The 24,971-nt window shown below is 42.5% G+C and overlaps 1 protein-coding gene across 6 annotated transcripts in view; it reads right to left on the minus strand.

Moving 5' to 3' along the window:
- FRY (FRY microtubule binding protein) overlaps nucleotides 1-24,971 on the minus strand; it is a 392,912-nt gene that overhangs the window by 252,114 nt on the left and 115,827 nt on the right. Inside the window, exon 1 of one of the 6 annotated variants that reach the window (XM_050937092.1) lies at nucleotides 2,147-2,374. The exons of the other annotated variants lie outside the window; for them this stretch is intronic. Within the exon in view, the coding sequence (XP_050793049.1) occupies nucleotides 2,147-2,207 (61 nt within the window). The 5' untranslated portion in view covers nucleotides 2,208-2,374. Of the gene's footprint in view, nucleotides 1-2,146; nucleotides 2,375-24,971 lie in introns of those variants that run through there. 6 annotated transcript variants of the gene reach the window in all.

Consider the following 24,971-nt stretch of genomic DNA (forward strand, 5'->3'; position numbering starts at 1 on the left):
CTGCCCTTTGTTGCATCTGTGTGGCGTACTGTGTCAAATATTTGCATAGTAAAAGGGTAAAAAAATGTGACCCGGCAACTGGAACTTCATCAGCAACTCTGCTGCTGATCTGTGAGCCAGAACGGAACCCATAGTGTCGGCTCTGTAATGCTGATCTTAGTAAAATAAATGAGAACTTATATTTGTCACTACAGTCAACAGATGGTACTGTTTACACAAGGGAGCGGATGTGCACAATTACTTTTCACTGTAGAAACATACTTTAAGAATATATTGTAGGGACAAGTTTTGCACTTGCAGAAGGACAGACAAAATGGAGCAAAACCTTTTTACTACTAATTACTATAGTCAAAATTTTCAAAGCTGGTTGCCTGTTAGCATCTTAAAAATATATTTAGGTTCCTAAATTAAGGAGGCCTGATTTTCGTAAGTGCTGAATAAATGCAAACATCCAGTTTTAAAAATTTTGTCTTCTGATTTGTAAGAAACACTGAAAGACATTTGAACCCTGTATACTATGTAGTAAGTTTTGAAGGATCTATATATGCAAAGAAAAAACTGTCTTACATACAAAAAAATAGATTAACAGAATATAAAGGTTGCAAAGCCAAGCATTCAACATTTAGGAAATGCCAGAATTAAGGTTGCAAATGTAACCTTAATGTGATCCCCCTGCGCTTATGCATGATGATATAGTCATTAATTACATGACCACATACTATCCTACTAAGATACTATGATGACAGCATCATAGAAAATCCTATGGGAAATTAATTCTGTAGTAGGTACAGGATTTGAGTGGTATGCAGTAAAAAATGCAAAGGGAAACACAATAAATGACAAGGATAAAACAAAATGTTTAATTAGCATTGAGTGTGCACTCTCCATTCTATGTACACCATAGGGTATAGTCCTGTGGAAAATATAGTATGTGATCACATAATTTTAGATTGTATTAAAATGCTTAAACACCAGGGGGTTGATTGTAGGTTGCATGGGCAACCTTAATTTTGACATTTCCTAACTTTTGAATGCTTAACTTTGTACACTTAATGTTTAACATAGGTGTTTTTGGTTTTTATTTTTCACACACAGATCCACGCGTGCACACACACACAAAACACCTGCCCCTGAAAATCTGTGCAAGATATCATTCTTATCAGATCATCCCAAAAATATCTCCAACATTTCAAGTGCAATTCTAGTCTAATTTTGCTAGAGAATCACCCCCATTAAGCAACTAATTTTGCTTGGTGTCTTGAGTTATTGCTTAAATTCTATCATACCTGCAACCAATGGTACCCAGAAACATTTAATTCTTCCCTACAGAACACTTTCACTTAGACCAGGTTATAACAGCATAGCATTTTTTTTAAATGTGAGAAAGAAATATTATAGACATTGCAATGAAATATCCACATACAGGAGTGACTCTGGGGATTTTGCCGCCCCAAGCACGGTAGGCAGACTGCCTCCGGCGGTTTGCCTGTGGAGGGTCCGCTGGTCCCGAAGCCGCGGGACCAGTGGACCCTCCTCAGGCAAGCCACCAAGGGCAGCCTGCCTGCTGCCCTTGCGGCGCCGGCAGAGCCCCCCCCCGCGGCTTGCCACCCCAAGCACGCGCTTGGCGTGCTGGGGCCTGGAGCCGCCCCTGTCCACATATCCATCTGATCCTATGCCATTACTGAAAACTGGATAACTGCATTAAAATGTATGTTATATCACTGCTAATTCTTTTCATGTTGTAAATAATTTGCTTTTCTGATGTGATAAACAATTACTATAGTAAGAGTTCTAAGAAAGCATAGTAGTTTTAATACATACATATGCAGGAAGCTGATGAAAAGTGAGGAGTACAAAACTAAATTATGCCATTTCATCAGTACTTCTTGTACATTATATTACAGAAACTTTTCTTCAAACTCCAAGATCAAGCAAAACAGAAAAATCAGCCTAGTATGTGCAAGTTAAAAACTTGCAACATAGTGGGTACAATTTTAGCAAAACACTGTTAGTGACTTCTCATTATCTTTAACAGGAAAAAGAATACATTATTTTGTTTAACTTAAGAGAGCCAGATTTTGAATCTAACACCATGCAGGCTAATGAGACACACTAAAACACAAAGTCCCAATGTTTTTATACCTACCAAGCTCCTTAATAAAACTGATCACACTGACTCTTCTCCAACAGGCTACTGTAATATCCATGAGACTGAAAATAACTGAGAAGTTCCAATTCTCAAAACTGTTTTCTTACTAAAACTGAGAAAAAAATTACTTGTTTCATGATCCTGTTTCACACTTTCACTATATGTCTTTCCTCAACATCAAGGCAAGCATTTCATTTAGGTTTTTTGTTGTTGTTGGGTTTTTTTTTTTAAATAGGCAAGTGCTGAAGTTAGAGCAGGCCTCCCAATCGGATCAGGCTTTCCATAACCAAAGGGGTAATTTTTAGCTTCAGCATATGATGATGACCTACAACTTGCAGAGTGGCTGCATGTCTATATTTATCCAAAAGTACATACTATACTGACAGATTAGTGAAACTACTTCAAGCACTCCAAGAACATGAGACTGGCTAATGCAGTTCGGCATAAACAAACCAAGTATACCAAATATATGTATTAACACATAGTTCAAGCTGAAGGCATTTAGTAAAGAAATGTTAAGGATACAGATAACAGGATGGGTGATAAAACCTTTGTTTTGTAACTAAGGTCTTTTGGCCACAAGTACAAACAGTTTACATTCCTTGAGACAAAACCAACACAGTATCCTTTTTCCATGTCAAAGAGCCAGTGAGAAACCACACATCCTTAAAGACAATTACACAGTGAACATCTACTGGAATAACTTCTAAGGAAATGTGTTTGGTTTTAAAACTATAATTATAATATTAAAAAAGACACACAGTATAAACTAAATTGTTAAGAACTTAATTTATAAGGTCAAGTACATAGCAGCAAGGTTTGCAAAAGGAAGCTTTTATGCTCTTTGAAGAAAAACCCTTCCAGATCAGTGACAGACTGTCAGGCAAGGAAAATAAAATTCAAGGCTTAAAAACAAACTAAAAATGTAGTAGATTGATCTTATTTTAGCCACAGGAACTGGTCGGGGACAGTAAGTTTGTACAGACGCACAACTCAGATTTTTATATATTTTTGTTAATGTAAATACTGTATTACTTTGCATCATTAATTTACATTGTTTTCAGGAATAAAAAAGGCCTTATCAATGCAGATCTAAAATTAACAATGACATGTGATACACTTAACTAACCATTTAAACAATGTATCTATCACATGAAGAAAACATACACAAAGCACTATTTAAAAATCCACATGATGGTATATTGACCAAGACTGCTGAGGTTGAGTCTTATAGTATTACTCTCAACCCTGTGGGTTTTTTGTTCTGTTTTCTGCAGATTTATCCTTAATGGGTGAAATTCACTCTTGGAAAGAGGGCCAACACAAGTTCTATGCACCAGGTAATGTCACACTTTGAAGGACTAAGTGGAATTTATGTGCTGTAAAGGCCTTGGCCTTAACCTCTGCACAAGAATCAATTTCACCCAATATGAATATTTGTTTGTAGATTAAATTTGGCATTTGTTTTAAATATTTTTATAATACAGGGGCAATTTGGTAGCAGCAGGTTCTGCTAAATGCAAAATCGCCATTTGTATCCTGAATTCATTGTATGTCGTCAATATCTATTCAAAAGGTAATTTCATACCTCTTGTTCCTTAGGAGAGTACATTCTGCAATCTGAAATGCAATGGGTTTTCAGTGCTAGAGAAAGGAAATGATGTCCATATTGTATGTGCTTTTGGCTGAAACACAAAGCAGCTTCCACACAGCCCTTAGAAGATGCTACAAGTCACACCCACCTACTTGTTTGCATTCCTTTCAGTGAATGGTGTTAAATGCTATTCTGGTAAGGGGGGAGGGGTGCATTCATCCCCTATCCTTATCTACTCAAGTGTTTATGACCTTATTCTGGGCCAATTATCTTTCTTGACAGGGAGGACTGGACATGGGGCTCCATAATCCATCAAAATCTCTCCTGGTTCAGCCACAGGAATCACTAGAGAAAGTGAATTGGTGTTTTCCCCCAGAAGTACCGAGCACGCTGTCTCCTTACTATCCCAGATCCTTTTTGGCCTCAGACTGAGATGGACTCAGTATTAAAATCTGATCCACAGCACAGTAGTACATTAGACAAAATGTTGTACAATGGTTGTAGCAGAGGACAGGACATCAGGAGTTCCTAGTTCTTCTCCAGCCACTTAACCTCTCTTTAGATCAGTTTTCCAATTTCAAACCTTTTGTAGTTCATAGAACAGATACATCTTTTTATCATCTCTAGTTGTTTAAACAAAGTGTTATTAACATTTTTCATATACCTTTGTTTTTAATTAACTAGATGAGACTATTTTGGATTAAAAATTTGCATCTTAATTCCATTTTTGCACAGCATAAAAAAAATATTTAAAGACTATAATAGTTTATTCTCCTTGCTAACAAATTCTATTATTGATGTAGGTGGCTCAAATAGAAATTTCTGTTTCAAAATACAATTAGCATAGTAAAGCATGAAGTGAGTCTCACAGGAAAAATTTCATGAAGTTACATACACAAATGCAAAAAAACCCCCCAATATTAGCTTTGTTAACTTTTTACAGTCTTTCCTTTCCTATCTAAGGGCTGGTCTACACTAGGAGGTTAGATCGAATTTAGCCGCGTTAGGTCAATTTTATAAACAATGTGGCTACACAACCAACCCTGTTCCATCAACCCAGGGCTGGCTCCAGGCCCCATCATGCCAAGCACGTGCTTGGGGCGGCATGCCGCGGGGAGCGCTCTGCCGTGGGACCAGCGGACCCTCCACAGGGACGCCGGCGGGAGGTCCACCGGAGCCGCGGGACCGACGAGTGGCAGAGCACCCCCCGCGGCATGCCGCCGTGCTTGGGGCGGCGAAATGGCTAGAGCCGGCCCTGCGTCAAAGGGCTCTTAAAACCAACTGCTGTACTCCTCCCCAACAAGGGGAGTAGAACTAAAATCAACCTTCTTGGGTCAAATTTGGGGTAGTGCAGACGCAGTGTTGTGCAAGTTTACGGTATTGGCCTCCGGGAGCTATCCCAGAGTGCTCCAAAGTGACCGTTCTGGACAGCACTTTCAACTCCAAATCACTAGCCAGGTACACAGGAAAAGTCCCGGGAACTTTTGAATTTCATTTCCTGTTTGGTCAGCGTGGTGAGCTCAGCAACACAGCTGACCATGGAGTCCCAGAATCGCAAACGCGCTCCAGCATGGAGTGAACAGGAGACACTGGATCTGATTGCTGTATGGGAAGAAGAATCTGTGGAGGCAGAACTCCGATCAAAAAGAAGAAATGCTGATATATATGCCAAAATCCCACAGGGCATGGTGGAAAAAGACTACAACAGAGACACACAGCTGTGCCATGTGAACGTTAAGGAGCTCAGGCAAGCCTAGTACAAGACAAAGGAGGCAAATGGTTGCTCTGGGTCAGCATCCCACACATGCCACTTCTATGATCAGTTGCATGCCATTTTGGGGGGTGGGATCCTATCCCACTGGGTACATGGACACCTGCAAAGGGGGAGTCTCACGCAACATGAAGGAGGATTTTGTGGATGAGGAAGAGGAGGAGGAGGAGAATGTGCAGCAGGCAAGCAGAGAATCTGTTCCCCCTGGCAGCCAGGACCTTTTCATCACCCTAGAGCTAATACCCTCCCAAGGCGGGTTCCTGGACCCTGACAGAGGAGAAGGCACCTCTGGTGAATGAACATTTGTAACTATACTAAAGGGGTTAACAGCAATAGTGTTTAATGTTTGATTTGCCCAGAAGAATTGGGGTGCATTCGCAGCCAGTACAGCTACTGGAAAAGTCTGTTAACGTGTCTGGGGATGGAGCGGGAATCCTCCAGGGACATCTTCATGAAGCTCTCCTGGAGGTACTCTGAAAGCCTTTGCAGAAGTTTTCTCGGGAGAGCTGCCTTATTTCTTTCTCCACAGTAGGACACTTTACCACTCCAAACCAGTAGCAAGTAGTCTGGAATCATTGCAGCACAAAGCATGGCAGCAAATGGTCCTGGGTTTTGGTCACATTCATGCAACATTCAGTCTTCATCTTTTTGTGTCAGCCTCAAGACAGTGATATCATTCATGGTCACCCGGTTGAAATAGGGGAAGTTTTGTAAGGGAACAGTAATCCCCTCTGTTTGCTGATCACCGACACATTAGACCCCAAGCATGCTTGGCTGTTTGCGCTTGGCTAAAATGGATCATCCCGGAGAATAGCCATGTGGTGGGGGGAGGAGTGTGCTGCACATGCACCCCAAGACCGCAGCCCCTCCTTCTAAACAGTAAACCCAACTGGCATTGCTTGCTATGGGAAAGGAGGGTGCTGCAGTTTGAAACCATTCCCACATGTTATGAAGGCAGAAGAAGACAACCCCACATACCCTTTGACTTACCAGGCTGCCCGGAAACCGAATTCTGTTGTCCAGCCATGTGTGTGTCACCATACCATCAGGCGCTCAATATAAAAGGCAAAAATGTGACCTTGTACCTAAAGCAAATGTGCTGTCTGCTGTGAATTGCTTGATTCTCTGTGAAAGAGTCTCCCTTTTGTTCTTAAATTTTACTCTCCCTTTTTTTCCCCCCTGCAGGTACAAACGTTTCTATGCTCCCCATATCAACTCCATCCCTGAGGTTATCGCAGATCAGAAGGCAAAAAAAATGCACTTGTGATGACATGTTTTCCAAGCTCATGCTGTCCTCCAGCACTGATAGGGCACAGCTGAATGCACGGAGGCATTTGGTTGCAGAAGCCAGGAAAGCATCCAGTGAGCATGATCAGAACACGCAGGAGGAGATGAGGCTATTGGGGGAGCAAACGGACATGATCATGCACCTGGTGGAGCTGCAGGAAAGGAAACTAAAGCACAGACCCCTGCTGCATCCATTGTATAACCGCCTGCCCTCCTCACCAAGTTCCATATCCTCCTCACCCAGATGCCCAAGAATGGGGGTGGGAGGGGCCTCCGGGCACCCAGCCACTCCACTCCAGCAGATGGCCCAAGCAACAGAAGGCTGTCATTCAAACAGCTTTGATTTGTAGTGTGGCTACAATAATCAGTGTGGCCTTGTTCTTCTCTCCTCCCCGACCCCACACAGGCTACCTTGTCAGTGATCTCATTTTTTAAAAAATAAATAAAGAATGCATGGATTCAAAACAATAGGGACTTTATTTCCTTTGCCAGTTGTGGTTGAAGAGGGGAGGGGGATTGGCTTGCAGGGAAGTAAATTCAACAAAGGGGGCGGTTTTGCATCAAGAGGAAACACACACAACTGTCACATGGTAGCCTGGCCAGTCACAAAACTGTTTTTCAAAGCCTCTCTGATGCGCAGCATGCCTTGCTATGCTCTTCTAATTGCCCTGGTGTCCAGCCAGACGATTTGCCTCAACCTCCCACCCCACCATAAACATCTCCCCCTTACTCTCACAGATATTATGGAGCACACAGCAAGCAGTAATAACAATGGGAATATTGGTTGCACTGAGGTCTAACCTAGTCAGCAAACTGTGCCCACGGGCTTTTAAACGTCCAAAGGCACATCTACCACCATTCTGCACTTGCTCAGCCTATAGCTGAACTGCTTCTTACTACTGTCCAGGCTGCCTGTGTACGGCTTCATGAGCCATGGAAGCAGGGGTAGGCTGGGTCCTCAAGGATAACTATAGGCATTTCAACATGCTCAATGATAATATTCTAGTTTGGGAAGAAAGTCCCTTCTTGCAGCTTTTCAAACAGCCTAGAGTTCCTAAAGATGCAAGTGTCATGCACCTTTCCCGACCACACCACGTTGATGTCGGCAAAACGTCCCTTGTGATCCACCAGTGCTTGCAGCACCACTGAGAAGTACCCCTTGTGGTTTATGTACTGGTTGGGAAGTTGGTCCAGTGCCAAGATAGGGATATGCGTTCCATCTATTGCCCCACCACAGCTAGGGAATCCCATTGTAGCAAAGTCATCCACTACGACCTGCACATTTCCCAGAGCCACTACCCTTGTTAGCAGGTCACTGATTGCCTTGGCTACTTGGATCACAGCAGCCCTCACAGTAGATTTGCCCACTCCAAATTGATTCCTGACTGACCAATAGCAGTCAGGCATTGCAAACTTCCACAGGGCTTTCGCCACTCACTTTTTCAACTGTCAGGGCAGGTCACATCTTGGTATTCCTGTGCTTCAGGGCAGGAGAAAGCAACTCACAAAGTTCCAGGAAAGTGGCCTTACACATGCGAAAGTTTTGCAGCCACTGGGAATCATCCCATACTGGCAACCACCAGTCCATGCTTGTTTGCTGGGCCCAGAATCGGCGTTCCACTATATCAACCTGCCCCACTGCCGCCATGATGTCCCAATTGCCACATCCCATGCTTTCAGGAACAACTGTGTCCACGTCCTCACAATCGTCCTCGTGTTGGCGGCTCCTAGCCAGGTTCTGCACATACTGCAGGATAATGCGTGAGGTGTTTACAATGCTCACAACAGCGGCACTGAGCTGAGTGGGCTCCATGCCTGCTGTGCTATGGCGTCTGTATGGGTAACCCAGGAAAAAAGGCATGAAACGATTGTTTGCCGTTGCTTTCAAGGAGGGAGGAAAGGGAGACTGATGACATGCACCCAAAACCACCCGCGAAAATGTTTTTGCCCCATCAGGTATTGGGAGCTTAATCCAGAATTCCAATGGGGAGTGGGGACTGTGGGATAGCTACCCACAGATCACCACTCCGTGAGTCGATGCTAGCGACGGTATTGAGGACTCACTCCGCCGACTTAATGCACTTAGTGGGGACATATACAATCGACTGTATAAAATCGACTTCTAAAAATCGACTTCTCTAAAATCGACCTAATTTCTCTCCTCCTCTTCTGTCATTTTCAACTGATGAGTCCTCACTTATAGAAGAAATTCTTTTTACTAGACTCTAGGTACGTGACCTGTCACTTTGTACTATTAAAATTCATCCAAATTCTGTTTCGCCGGTTTTCAAAGTCATCTATTTCTTCCTGTTTAATATTCAATTCCTCATCTGTACTGTACCCAACTTTGTACCTTCAGCAAATTTCATTAGCACACTCCTAATGACTTAGTGCCAAGGTCATTAATAAAAATATCAAATAAGGTAAATCCATGACCAGTCCTTGAGGAACTCCACTAGCAACATCCCTCCAACCTGATAGTTCATCTTTTAGCATGACTAGTTGTCTTCTCCCCATTAGCCAGTTCCTTACCTATCTTACAATTCTTGTACTAATCCCCATCATCTCAAATTTAATTAATAACTTCCTATGCTTTTTAGAAGTTCAAGTATATTAGAATTAGATCTACTGCATTTCCCTTATCTAAAAAATCTCTTCTCAAAGAAAGACATCTGGTGGACAGGCATGATCTATCTTTGATAAACATATATTTCATTACATCCCCTTTTCTGATTACCTCCATGAATTTAATTATTTTTTCCTTCAACATTTGATCTAAAGCCTTGTATATTACTTCGTACAGATGAATGGGTCTATAATTGCTCAGACCTTTGTATGCTTTGTATATGGAACAAAAAACTAGCTTGCATGTGGATGATGCTATCACTCTAATCCACAAAGGCTGATACCCAAATTACCAGAACTCACTGAAAAGTCTTGGCACTTGTCTGGATATCAGATTAACTAGAACAAATCTGAGGAGTTAGGATTAACTAAATGCATGTACTGGGCTTTGCTTAGTCTGTGGGATTTCCAGTGGAAGCAGATAGCATTTAAATATCTAGGAATTCACCATTATACAAGACACTAGTGAGACCTCACCTGGAATATTGTGTGCAGTTCTGGTCTCCCATGTTTAAGAAGGATGAATTCAAACTGGAGCAGGTTCAGAAAAGGCTACTAGGATGTTCCGAGGAATGGAAAGGAAACTCATATGTCATATGAAAGGAGACGCAAAGAGCTTGGCTTGTTTAGCCTAACCAAAGAAGGCTGAGGGGAGATATGATTGCTCTCTATAAATATATCAGAGGAATAAATACCAGGGAGGGAGAGGAATTATTTAAGCTCAGTAACAATGTGGACACAAGAACAAATGGATGTAAACTGGCTATCAGAAGTTTAGACTTGAAATTAGATTAAGGTTTCTAACCATCAGAGGAGTGAAGTTCTGGAACAGCCTTCCAAGGCGAGCAGTGGGGGCGAAAGACATATCTGGCTTCAAGACCAAGCTTGATAAGCTTATGGAGAGGATGGTATAATGGGATAGCCTAATTTTGGCAATTAATTCGTCTTTGACTACTAGTGGTAAATATGCCCAACGGCTTGTGATGGGACGTTAGATGGGGTGGGATCTGAGTTACTACAGAGAATTCTTTCTTAGGTGTCTGGCTGGTGAGTCTTGCCCACATGCTCAAGGTTTAGCTGATCACCATATTTGGGGTCGGGAAAGAATTTTCCTCCAGGGCAGATTGGAAGAAGTCCTGGGGGGTTTTCGCCTTCCTCTGCAGCGTGGGGCACGGGTCACTTGCTGGAAGGTTCTCTGCACCTTGAAGTCTTTAAACCATGATCTGAGAACTTAGATGGCTCAGACGCAGGTTTGATACAGGAGTGGGTGAGATTCTGTGGCCTGCGTTGTGCAGGAAGTCAGACTAGATGATCATAATGGTCCCTTCTGACCTTAAAGTCTATGATTCTATGAATTCTAATCCCTTGAGATTTAAAGCAAAAATTTACAATCAGTTTAGACCCAATTATTATATAAATTACTAACAACCTGGGTAAATGGGCAGCTATCCTTCTCAGCCTCTTGACAAAAATAAACCTGATAAAAATAAACACACTACTCAGATTAACATATATGTTCAGGGCTACTCCCACTCCAAATATCCTAATACTACTTTCAGAAAAATCAATTATATTCTTTTTTTTTGGAAGGCAGGGTGCAGGGGGGAAGGAGGGGGAAGAATCATGTCCTTTAAGAGACTTCAGCTACCAGTCGATCTAGGCAGGTTTAGAATCACAAATCTGATGCAATATCATAATGTCTTTATAATAAGCCAGGCCATGCAATGGACATATACTGTCACAAATCAAACATCTATGTGGGTGAATATTAAGAAAGAGCTGTCCTACTCTTTGCTATTATGGCTATATTGAGCTCTACAGACGGTAGATATCAAAACTATCTAATTCCCACCACCTGTACGGCCTGTCAAATAAGGGCCAAGTTAGCATGCCAACACAAAATTCACCCTTCTTTTGGGAATCCCATTTTAAAAATTGAGGGAAAGATGAGAATGTGGAAAAACTGGATGGAATTTAGCATACTATACATATCTCCCTCCCATCTAATAAGTGAGGACCTAATCACATTGTTTACTTCTCTTCAACTACAATACAACCTATAAGGTACGGCAATGTAATGAGGCAGAATGACCTCATTCTGGCACAGAGGCCTTTTGTTGGGTTCGGCTAACCCTGCCCCTTCCCCTTCAAAGGAAGTGCAGTGGCAGGGCCGGCAGTATCAGATCAGAGCCCTGAAGCTCAGTTGGAACCAGACCATGAAAGGAGCCCGATGTCCTTCCCAACAAGAAACTGCCAGCAGAGATCACAACCATCTGGTGCAGGTGACGAGTGCCCTGAGCCAGCCTGGAGAGAAGACCAGAAACTATCCCAAGAGATGGAGAGACCCAGAGAAGCAATGGAGAGTAAGCTGCTCGGCACAGAGATGAGGAACCATGCCCCAGCAGCCGCAGAGCAGCCCCACCAGACAATAGTAGGAAGTAGCCCAAGGAAACGAGGCACTGACTTGGCTCTGTTGCTGGGAGGCAAGGCAGCAACCCCACGCTTCCCTGCCAACCGTGTGACAGGATCAGCCATTCACTTCAAGGGTCCTGGGCTGAGACCCAGTGAAGCAGCCTGGACACGAGTCCCCCCACCTCTGGCCCCGCACTTGGTTCTGGATAATCCACAGACTGCTTTCTTGCTTAGCCCCTACCCAGAAAGCCTGAGCCACTGCCTGCTTATTTACTTAGCCCTCAGGAAGGACGCCAAAGTCACAGGCTGCTTGAGTATTCAACTCTTAGGCCAGAAGGCCTGATCTACTGACTGTCTGCTCTGCCCCCCATCCAGGAGGCCTGACTTAACAATTTCTTAGTGGCTTGGCTGCGAGTCAGGTTGCCTGACAGACCAAACCGACATGAGCACCAATTTCCTGATGCCACCAAAGGGGGAGCTCCTGGCCCTGAGACATAGGAACCTTACAGGCAACATATTCAAATCTGTCTCCTGCTCACCTCAGAATTTGTCTGGAAGCAACTGCACTGTCTAAAGTGCCTGAACTCAAATTTTGTAGAATTATATCATTCCCCTAGACTGGCAGCTACACTATACAACCTGCCAAAATATTAATACTGATGTAATGAGGCTAAAATGGAACAAAGAACTGACAATAAATAGCTCACCTCCACAGTGGAACAAAGCAATATGAGAGAATACAGAAGCAAACTTGGACCTCCAATTATGTTTCATTCTACACAAAATCATCTTTAGGGTGCACTGGTCACCCCAAGCACTACACAAACTTAAAGCTGCCCCCAGTGATCAATTTTGGAAAAGTGGGGGCAAAGGAGCCCCGGAAAAAATGTGGGCCCATTTGGGACAGTTTCCTAGAACTGGTTGACTAAAGATCCCTTTAGGAGACTTGGATGAAAGGGAGACAATAAACCCACATACTACTGTCTCCCATCCCTCCCACCCTTTTCCCTCTTGACTTTGATTTCTTTAATTTTTTGTTTGTTTGTTTATGCTGATATGTGTCTGGAAATAGTGCGGTTAATATGTGGGAAGCCAGGCATTGTGTAAATACAGTAAAAGCTGGTTTATCAGGCATGTTGGAAAAATGGGAGGTGTTGAGAAGTGAAAAATGCTGGTTAATTAAGAGGGAGGGAGTTTGGGTGTGGGAGGGGATGCGGGGCTAGGGGTTAGAGTGCGGATGGGAGTGCAGGGCATGGGCTCTGGGAAGGATTTGGGTGCAGGAGGCAGCTCGGGGCAGCAGGTTGGGGCATGGGAGCGAGTGTGGGGGGTGCCAGATCCAGGGGGCGCTCACCTCGGGCAGCTCCCCACAAGCGGCAACCTGTCCTGGCTGTTCCTAGGCGGAGGCGCAGCAGGTGGCTCTATGCACTGCCCCTGCCCCCCCCCCACCCATTGACTCTGCATCTCCCATTGGCCAGGAACCACGGCCAATGGGAGCTGTGGGGGTGGCACCTGTGGGTGCAAGCAGCACACAGAGCTGTCTGCCGTGCCTCCGCCTAGGAACAGCCGGGACAGGTCGCCACTTGCGGGAAGCCACCCAAGGTGAGCGCCCCCTGGATCCGGCACCCCACACCTCCTGCTTCACACCAATCCCCCTCCCTCACCCATGCTCCCTCCCAGGGCCCGCGCTCCACACCACCTCCCATGCCCCAACCCCCTGCCAGCCCCACGCCAAGTGGATTATAAACCGGACTTTCAATGAAGATCAGAAATGCTAGTTTATAGAGCTTTCCGGATGGTGAAGTGCCAGATAAAACAGATGTTACTGAATCTTGTTTTTTCCTCATTTCTGGTGTTTATTACTTTTGCATTTGTTCTGTGTGTTGGCACCTAGGATTTATATGGTTTGTTATAAGAAAAATTGAAAAAGTTTAATAAATAATAAATATTTGCACAATATCAAAGTGATCTTTTACTGTTGTTTCTGCATGGGATTGAACTGTTTCATACTTTCATAGACATTTAAGACATTTAACTTATTTATATTTAATGGTCGAACTCGGCATATTTAGAACATGAGGACATCATTTGGGGGATAACTTCCTCTCACTTATGGAAATACCCACATTGTCTCTGTTATGAGTTGAACTAAACACAAATACAGCTCAGCTTCTGTGTTTTGGAGAACAATTAAATGTTTCCTCTTTGAATGCTGACCCTGGGTTAACAAGTATGTTTAGGAAATCCTGACAAAACTTTCTATATGTCTTTAAAGGTTTTATTATCTTTGCTGATCTTGCCAATTATTTCAAAAGTAAAAAGGTTTTAATAATCAGGGGGAAAGTCATCACATTTTGTACTTAAATAAGTAAACTGATTTGGATAAATTAAAAACAGACATTGAACATTGGCCTGTTTCCCAAACTGAACCAGAACATCTTTGAGAGTCAAATAAAGTTAAAGTTTGTTGTAAAGATTTTCACATTTCCCTACATTTAGTTGTTTTTGTTAAAATACTGAATGAAAAGCTACTCTCTAAATTTCTGATCTGCTTAAAACTAGAGTACTGGCAAGTTCACATATAAAAAAAGGGTTTCCCATACGATTACTAGCCTGATGTTTTGTTGAATTAGCCTTTCATTTTCGAGAAGAGGTGAAGACGCTTCTTTGAATTTTGTGGGTTTAAAGCTTGGAAAAGGTCCAGGAAGCTCAAGATTTAAAAAAAGAATGCAAATACAATGCTAAAAAGTAAGAATCTCTGCTTCAAAAAAATGAGGGGCCACCAAACACAAAGGACATGACCTGCATTTTCCCTCCTTACTCCGCTTCTTTTGGGCAAGGTGTACTTTTTTCCCTCCCTAAACATGCAACAATAAAGATGATTATGGTTTTGGCTGAGATAGAAAACAGAAATATTTTTGTTTATTAAAGATCATATTTTTCATAGGACTAGGAATGAAAACACTGGTATCCTGGCCATATTCCAAGGCATCTAAGTTCCCTCTAAGCTGCCCAGCTGCGTGGCCGCCTATTAAGCCCTGTGCAGGGGCTTGGACCTGCCACGGCAGGGAGAGGCGTCCTTCCCCACAGGGCCAGCTCCAGGGTTTTTCCCGCCCCAAGCAGCAGGGGGAAAAAAAAAACCGCGATCGCAATCGGCGGCAGCTCCACCGCGCTGCTTCATTCTTCGGCGGCAATTTGGTGGCAAGTCCTTCCCTCCAAGAGGGACTGAGGGACCTGCTGCCAAGAAGCTGGACGTGCCGCCCCTTTCCATTGGCTGCCCCAAGCACCTGCTTGCTGCGCTGGTGCTTGGAGATAGCCCTGCCTCCCCACCAGCTCCAGCGCGGACCTGCCCAGGGGTTGCCGTGGCCAGGGGAGAGGAGGCCCTCCCTTGGCCCGGCCCAGCCCAGCTAGAGCAGCCGCACCCAGAGAGAGGTGCCTCTCCTCTGGCCCCAAACTGCTGCGGCGAGAGAGGGCTGGAGTGAGTCCTCTCTCCCACTGCAGCCTGGGGCAGCCTGTACCCCAAACCCCTCATCCCTGGCCTCACCCTAGAGCCTGCACCCCAACCCTCTGCCCCATCTCTGAGCCCCCTCCCTCACCCCAAACGCCTCATCCCCAGCCATACCCCAGAGCCCTCATTCCCCTAGACTCCAACACTCTGCCCCATCCCTGAGCCCCCTCTCACACTCCAAATCCCTCGGCCCCGTCCACACTGCATGCATTTTTTTTATGTGTCACACATCTCTTCCATATTGGCGCACATAACAAAATTAATTCTGCACATGGACGTAAAAAATTGGAGGGAACACTTCACTATAGATAATTAATTTTTTAGGTAAGTGAATTCTCAACTCTTTCTCATGGGGCCTGACTTAAGTATGTTTTTTAATTCATTTTTGTGCATTTTTTCTCCTTGTCTCTGGTTCTCAGCACATGGAAGAGTGGATTAACAGCATGTAATAATGTATCTTTTTCCAGTGGTGACTTCTTTGATGGCAATCAGGGGTTTCAGTGTATAAAAAGGGTGTTCATCACAGTCCACTGGGCAATATAAAAAACACTATTTTTCTACATGCTGTATTTGGTGTTTACTACTGTCTGGTCAAGTATGATGTACAGTCAGATAGTAAGTTAAATTCCACCTGGTTGAATGATTTGTTCAAGTGAACGGTTTTTATTTAGTAGCTGGCTTCAAGCCAGAGTTTCAGAAGCTTTCACTGAGTTAAAATGGATGCAAAAAGTCTTGTCAGGTAATGTCAAGGTAAGAAGTGCTTTTATTCGTGAAGTCTGGGTCTAGCAATAGCTACTATGCAACGTTTGTTTTTTTGGATTTGGAAAGGAGAAACAAAGTGGGTTCAATGTTGAAGGAGAAAGTACATAATGCTTAGATATTACAACTATGGGTTCTACAGAAAACCCTAAGATAAATATAACTCTTTAGATAGTAGCAAATTATGACATCTCTTGGTGGGGTGGCTGTAAACAGGCTAGATTGATATGAAATATGAAAAATTTAGTTAGGCCTTGATCCTGCAAACACTTAAACGTGTTATTAACTGCCCCATTGAAATCAATGGGAACACTCATGGTAGTAAAGTTAAGAACATGCTTAAGTGTTTTCCGGATCAGAGCCTTAGAATGTCTTTTTCAGCAGAAACAGATCATGCCGTGGGAGCCCCCCTGTCGTCAGTGGTAAGTAACAAGAACCAAAAATGAAGCAATCAAAGACAGCAAATGACAATGGTAGCGGTAATTTTATTTTAAGAATTGAAGATCCATATCCTGGTTGCATATAATATATATTTTTCCTCAATTTTCCTTTAATATATGCCATGTTGGTTGCTGCATTGTAGAGGTGCATCACTCAGTCTGACTTCTTGTTAAATTAATGTTTGTTTACAGAAAACTTTTGTTTTATTTGTTTTGCTCACAGAAAGTGGTGTAATATTTAAATTTTGCCTGTGGAAGTTTAGCTTGTGTAAAGTGCCAGCTAAGGGCTTTATTCTCACCTTGGGCTGTTCCAGCTTCCACCCACACAACCCTGATTATGGACCTCACCAGTGGCAGTTTAATTGCTGACTTATGTGGAGTGCAAGAAACAAAAATAAAAATAGTTGCTGCCCCTGAATAGCTTATAGAAAAAAAGAGATTTAAAGTAGGCAAAAAGCACCAGGGGGATCTAGGTGAGGGAGTAACAAAGGCATCAATATTTTTAAAAGTATGGTTCTACTTTGAAAAACAACTGTGTAAAAACGGTACCTTACTCACTTGGGCACAAATTCAGCAAAGCACTTAATCACATGATTAACTTCTGGCTCTGAGGTTCCAAAAGCGAACTGGCTTCTGTTTCTTGTGCATCATTAACAGAATTATTTACTAAGTTCCAGCTGCGGGGACTATTAATTATCATGAGGTAATAGAGTTTCATAGGTATGTATATGTTGCACAGGAACCACTTCATCCACAATTTATATGCAGCTACCTATCCAGTGGAACAAGGTAACTGTTAAGAGCACATAACAACATTATACAATGGTTTTGAACAAGGACTGAAGAATAGTGACCAGAGGAAAGTTCAAGGGATGTTCTAGACATGCAGAATGGTAACCAGTGTTTCATCTAATTCTTTACATCCATGTGCGGAATGAATGTTATGATGTGCACCAATATGGAGGTGATGTATGACACATCACCTTCATTTTGGTGCACATAACAAAATTCATGTGGTGGGGGTGGGGCTGAGGGGTTTGGAGTGTGGGAGGGGTCTCAGGGCTGGGGCAGAGTGTTGGGATGTGGGGGGTGAGGGCACTGTCTGGGGGTGGAGGCTCTGGGGTGGGGCTGGGAATGAGAGGTTCAGGGTGTGGGAGGGGGCTCAGGGCTGGGGCAGAGGGGGGGATGAGGGCTCTGGCTTGGGGTGCAGGCTCTGGGATCAGGCCAGGGATGAGGGCTTTGGGGTGCAGGCTGCCCCAGGGCTGCGGTGGGAAAGAGGACTCCCCCAAGCCCTCTCTCACCACAGAAGCTGGGGACCAGGGGAAAGGTGCCTCTCCCCAGCTGAGGCAACTCCAGCTGGGCTGGGTCAGGCCAAGGGAGGGACTCCTTTCCCCTGGCCGTGGCAAGTCTGGGGCAGGTCTGCACTAGGGCCGGTGGGGAGGGGCGCTTCTCCCCACTGCGGTATGTCCATGCTGGGCCCAGGGGGAAGGGGCTTAATAGGCAGCTGCACAGCCACACAGCTTAGAGGGAACTTAGCTGTAGTGCTCTTTTACAGATCTGGTGGTTCCTTAATATCAGATATATTTCAGTTGTTAAGGGATCTGGCCACCCAAATCTATTTTAAAATATCTTATAAAATGTAATCTTATAATACTGCAATTTAATATTCGAATAATATTGATATATTGGGGTAAGTTCAGAAAAGGGCAACAACAGTGACAAACTGCAGGGAATAGTTTATGAAAAAAAGATTGAAGGGCTAAATATATGTATTTTGACAGTGGCAATTAAGAGCGGACACAACAGTTCCCAAATATTTGAAGGGTGTAAACACGAAGAAACTAGAGGAATTATTTAGGATAGCACAAAGGGACATAACAACAAATAACTGAATTAAAGGGAAAAGGTTGGGTGAAAAAGAGGGAAGACTTCCTGACAGTAAAATCAAAAAGTGGTGGAAGCCCTTTACTTGGGACATTTAAATTTAGACTGGATGATATGGTATTAATTTTCAATTGATTTACCAGAACAGGAAAGCAAATGTGCCATTATTTAAACAGAATAAATGGGATCAAATGGGTAATAACATGCCTGTCAGTCAGGCACTGATCCCAGACAAAATAATAGAATGGATGATAGAGGAATTACTTAATAAACAGTTAAAGGAGAATAATATAATATATAATTCTTTTCAGAATTACTGCTTCCCATTTGGTAAGTATGGCCTTTATTCTTTGTTTCTAGGTATATGACTAGAATTGGGCAAATAATATGTTTTTGGTTCACTAGCAATTCTGAAAAACTGGGGGGAAAATTGGGGTCAAACTGAAAACAATTTTTTAAAAATCTTTTCAGCAAATCAAAAAGTTGAAAACATTTCAAGTAGGGTCAAAATGAAATGTTTTGCTTCAACCTAACTCAAAAACTTTTGTTTCAATTTTGGGCATTTTGACAAAAGCAAGGAGTATTAGATTCACAAAATGGTTGGGGCTGAAGGGAGGCAGCCTCCCTAATAACTTTTACCCCAGTGGTGAGGGAACTTACCCAGGATTTAGGAGACCCCAATTCAATTCCCACCTTTGCCTGACAGGGAAAAGGGACTGGAACACAGGTCTCCTACCTCTCAGGAGAGTGTCCTTCCCACCGGAATATAGAGACATTCTCATTCACTGTAGCCCACTGCATGTGAATTTGTACACAATAGGAGAGACCTAATTCAGAATACCCTATAGTCTCCCACATCCTGGAACCACTCACCAAGGGGTACTGGTGGATTTTCTATCATTGGAAATTTTAAAATCAAGCTTGGATGTTTTTTCTAAAAGGTATGTTCTAGTTCAAACAGGAAATAATTCAGGGAAGTCATATTGCCTGTGTTATACAGGTCAGTCTAGATCATCACAATGATCCCTTCTAGCTTTATTATCTATGAACTAGTAGAAAACACAATGCAGGGAACAAGCCTGCATTGGTATGAGGATAGAACAGATTTCCTAAGTAGGTCTTGCCCATCGCAAATTTCTAGATTTCTATAAGAATAAAAATTTCAGAATTTTTGAACAGACATCTTAACTTTGTAATGCATATCTGAACCTAAACGTGTTTTGAGGTTTTCCCATCACTATTTCATTTTTGTCTTTGTGACCATTATTGTGGAATAATTTCCTACCAAGTTGACTTGTTGAACATGCTTTGCCAAATGAGAAGCTGGTTTAAGAATAACTTTGTAAACTACGCTTCTAAGGATTATGAAAAATGGGAGCAGTTAATTGAGATGATTGTGTTTTCATGGCATTTTCTGAGGACAAAGGAGTACAGCATGTTGCCAGAGTCATTCTTAGATACCCTTTATGACTAATCCGTGAAGTGATGAAATCAACTTTGGTAAAAACTGGTTGTTTTGCTGAGTTTATGAAACAACATTATTAAATCCACTGCATTAGTAATACAAGAAATTATTTTAATACAATACAAATTATTTCAAAGAAACCAATTAACAAAATAAGCCAAAATTGTAAATACTTCCTTAAAACAGTTTTCCTCTTATGAGGAAAAACCCAAATAAAATATCCACTCATTATATCACATTGAGAAAGTCCATTTGTAGTAGAAACACTGGTATACTTCTTTCCTAATTATGTGACTGAGAAATTTGTCTGTATGTAATTTAAATAAAATTTGTTCTATTTTAACTCTTTTTGGCCATAAGAAAACTTTTGTTACAGAGCATTCAAACTCTGTCAATGACACTGTGGTATGTGCCTGGGAGATTATATCCCACTTGTTCCGTTAACCTAAATAAAAATTCTGAAAGAGTGTTGAGTAAAACAGAAGAATTCAGTCAGGATGCCATTTTACATAACATGCACACACTTGAATTCCCTCGAGAATCTGGTCTGGTTTATATCTGAATTGCTGTCCTGTGGGAAAGTGACAGAGCACAATCAAATGCCTAGACACCTGCCACAAAAGGAAGGCAAATCAATACAAAGAATCTGGAGCAGCACCTGGTGTAACAGCATAATCTGGAATAGATTTCGTTTCAAACTAGGATGTGTAAGCAAGAAGTGGGTGCATCATGGAATGATGCTTTCAGAGCACAGGAGGTAGTTGTTCAGCCTTTCTTTTGTACACCCTTATTAGCTGACCATATCTGAGCAGATTGCCTTGACCCTGTTCTAGTAGGCATAGCACAACACAGCATACAGCTGCCGTTGTATGGGACGAGAAAATTCAGAAGGCAAATGGCCGCTTACAAATAAGTCAATAGGCAAGAATCTCTTCATAATGAGTACTTAATGATATCACTAGACAGAAATTAAAAGTTGCACATCATAATATTTACCTTAAAATACATAAATAGTTAAACAAATAGATATTTTGTCAAAAGTGACATTTCAGAGAAATTTAATTAACAAGAAACATCAGATGTTGCTTTAGAACACTGGTTATGGGACATCACTTTGCCTCAAGGACCATGACAAACTATATTATCATTATGGCTTATTATTTATTCCCTGTACCACGTGCTCAGTACAATGTGGCATCCCAAAGATAACTATGCACTTTGGTACGCCACCAGGAGAAAACATGTACAAAACAGAATGAAGTATGAACCTGAAGTAGGAGAAATGTTGGACACATGTTGTAGATAAAAATAAACTGTCAAGTGGCTTAATTGTGTACTTTTCTTTGTACGGAGAAGAAAAAAGGCTCCAAACATTTGAATATAGTTGTCCCTCTTTTCAGATAACCATCACAAGTAAAATATATTCAGGAAATTTAGTATTTCAAAATGAAACTGGTCAGGGAGAGAGTAACTCATTCGTATTCAGCCCTTCATTCTGGGCTACTGTTTGAATTCCCACATACCCCAGCTCCTGTCCAACAAGGCAGACACATGAATTCTTCATGAATGTTGAATTACACCTGCTTCTGGTATGGGTAAGTAGCAGCTTCCAAAGGACACAAAATAGCCAAAGATAAGGGTTGCCCAGGAGCAATACAAATTAAAACCTTTCCTGGACATTCAGACCATCAAAGTTATTGGCTGAAAGTGTTACAGTCTTAAATTCTCTCCGATCATGGTTCTTGTCTGGCAGAACAAGACATTATTTGAAGAGTTTGGGGGAGAGGCACGTAGGGTGGAAGAGCGGCATTGGTAGCCACATATAAGCATCAGATGAAGGGTTTCATACAACTTAACCTATGTTTAAGAATGGCCATACTGGGTCAGACCAATGGTCCATCTAGCCCAGTATCCTAGTGGCCAGTGCCAGGCACTTCAAAGAGAATGAACAGAACAGGGCAATTTTGAGTGATCCAGTCCATCATCCAGTTCCAGGTTGATGCTATTCCCTTCTTAAAAACCTCCAATAATGGGGGTTCCACAGCCTCCCAAGGTAAGTTTTTACTAATATCTAAATCTCCCTTGCTGCAGATTTAGGGGACATAGAAAACAATTGACAATAACTCTCTTTATAACAGTTCTTAACATATCTGAAGGCTAGCAGATCCCTCCTCTCCCCTACCTAGTCTTTTTTTCTCAAGACTAAACATGCCCAGATTTTTTTAACCTTTCCTCGTAGGTCTGGTTTTCTATACCGTTTATAATTTTTGCTGCTTTCCTCCAGACTTTCTCCAGTTTGTCCCCATTTTTCCCAAAGTGTTGTGCCCTAAACTGGACACTACTTCAGCTGAAGCCTCACCAGTGCTGAATAGTGTGGGACAATTACCTCCAATGTTTTACATATGACATATTTGTTAAGACACCCCAGAGTATGAGCCTTTTTTGCAACTGCATCACATAGTTGACTCATATTTAATTTGAGATCCACTGTAACCCCACATTATTTTCTGCAGTACAACCTTCTAGACAGTTATTCCCCATTTTGTAGTTGTGCATTTGATTTTTCCATCCCAAGTGTAGTACTTTTCACTTTTCTTTACTGAAATACATTTTGCTTATTTCAGACCAACTCTGCATTTTATCAAGAGCCTTTTGAACTCTAATTTTGTCCTCCAAAGTGCTTTCAAATCCTCTCAGCTTGGTTTCATCCAAAAATTTTATAAGCATACTCTCCATTGCATTATCCAACTCATTAATGAAAATGCTGAACAGTATTGGACTCACTACTGACCCCCTGAGGGACTCCACTAGATATGTCCCCCACTTTGACAGTGAACCATTGAGTACTCTCTGAGGCCATGTCTACATCTAAAGTTTTGCAGCGCTGGTTGTTACAGCTGTATTAGTACAGCTGTATAGGGCCAGCGCTGCAGAGTGGCCACACTTACAGCAACCAGCGCTGCAAGTGGTGTTAGATGTGGCCACACTGCAGCGCTGTTGGGCGGCTTCAAGGGGGGTTCCGGGAACGCGAGAGCAAACCGGGAAAGGAGACCCGCTTCGCCGCGGTTTGCTCTCTCGTTCCCGGAGCCACCCAGCAAACCGCAGGGAAGGAGACCTGCTTGCTCTGGGCTCCGGGAACGAGAGAGCAAACCGGGAAAGGAGACCCGCTTCGCCGCGGTTTGCTCTCTCGTTCCCGGAGCCACCCAGCCAACCGCAGGGAAGGAGACCAGCTTGCTCTGGGCTCCGGGAACGAGAGAGCAAACCGGGAAAGGAGACCCGCTTCGCCGCGGTTTGCTCTCTCGTTCCCGGAGCCACCCAGCAAACCGCAGGGAAGGAGACTGCTTGCTCTGGGCTCCGGGAACGAGAGAGCAAACCGGGGAAAGGAGACCCGCTTCGCCGCGGTTTGCTCTCTCGTTCCCGGAGCCACCCAGCAAACCGCAGGGAAGGAGACCTGCTTGCTCTGGGCTCCGGGAACGAGAGAGCAAAACCGGGAAAGGAGACCAGCTTGATTACCAGAGGCTTCCTCCTTCCACGGAGGTCAAGAAAAGCGCTGGTAAGTGTCTACATTGGATTACCAGCGCTGGATCACCAGCGCTGGATCCTCTACACCCGAGACAAAACGGGAGTACGGCCAGCGCTGCAAACAGGGAGTTGCAGCGCTGGTGGTGCCCTGCAGATGTGTACACCTTCAAAGTTGCAGCGCTGTAACTCCCTCACCAGCGCTGCAACTTTCTGATGTAGACAAGCCCTCAGGTTTTTCAATGAGTTGAGCACCCACCTTGCAGTAATTTCACATAGACTACATTTCCCTAGTTTGCTTATGAGAATGTCATGTGGGACTGTGTCAAAAGCCTCACCAAAATCAAGATAAATCACATCTACTGTTTCCTCTCTATCCATTAGGCCAGTAACCAAGGTGAATACACATTTTTAAAAATCGAGATTTTTAAAATTTAAATTAAATATGGGTTTTTAAATAAAAGAAACGTATTTATAAATAAAAATTGAAATTACAACAACCTATGTTAAGTCCTAAGCTAACTATTATATATTAAAATAATTTAAATTAATTGTAAAAATATTAAGCAGTACATGTTTGCTGTGAAGCCTTAAAGAAAGGCAAACCACTGAACTGGTGGAAGTCACAGGACAAGCACCCAGAACCAGGATTTGTTAAAGTTCTAAACCAGCTTTTCGCATCAGTAGACTCTTATTCAGGTACAGAGCAAATATCTTCTTTATTTCAGTTTACTCAACTAGTTCAGCTCAATGACTAGCTCACTCACAGTTGAGAAACCAACTGGGATTTGCCAAAGCATGAAAGCTTGTTTTTTTCTCTCAATCTCTGAATAAAAACCAAGCATGAAAGGATGAGAGCTACCAGTTCTAAAATCCTGAAGGGCATGATGACCAGCAATAATCAGTTCAATTCACTAATTACAGATAATACTTCTTTTGTCTAATAATTCAGTTAGTTTTAAATTCAAAACTTTTTAATGTATTTGACAAACTTTTTAAATGTACCCAGCAAAGTTTTACTTCACTAATAAAAAAATTAAAATCCTATTTTTGTGAATTTTAATTTATATCTAAATACAGCTTGACACAAATCATAAGTAAAAAATTAATCATATAGTAAATAAAAACATCGTTCAACATTTTATAACATAATAAAATTGTAAAAATTAAGAATCTTAATAAATATGGGTTAAGCTATGTATTTGCTTAAATAATGGTTTCAGAGCAGCAGCCGTGTTAGTCTGTATCCGCAAAAAAAAAACCAAAAACAGGCGTACTTGTGGCACCTTAGAGACTAACAAATTTATTTAAGCTTTCGTGGGCTACAGCCCACTTCATCGGATGCATAGACTGGAACATACAGCAAGAAGATATTCATATATACAGAGAACGTGAAAAGGTGGAAGCAGTCATACCAACTGTAAGAGGCCAATCAATTGAGATGAGCTATCATCATCAGGAGAAAAAAACTTTTGAAGTGATAATCGAGATGACCCATAGAAGGTGTGAGGATACTTAACATGGGGAAATAGATTCAATTAGTGTAATGGCCCAACCATTC

Source organism: Gopherus flavomarginatus, chromosome 1 (genome assembly GCF_025201925.1).
Source record: "Gopherus flavomarginatus isolate rGopFla2 chromosome 1, rGopFla2.mat.asm, whole genome shotgun sequence".
In the NCBI taxonomy this organism is placed as follows: domain Eukaryota; kingdom Metazoa; phylum Chordata; order Testudines; family Testudinidae; genus Gopherus; species Gopherus flavomarginatus.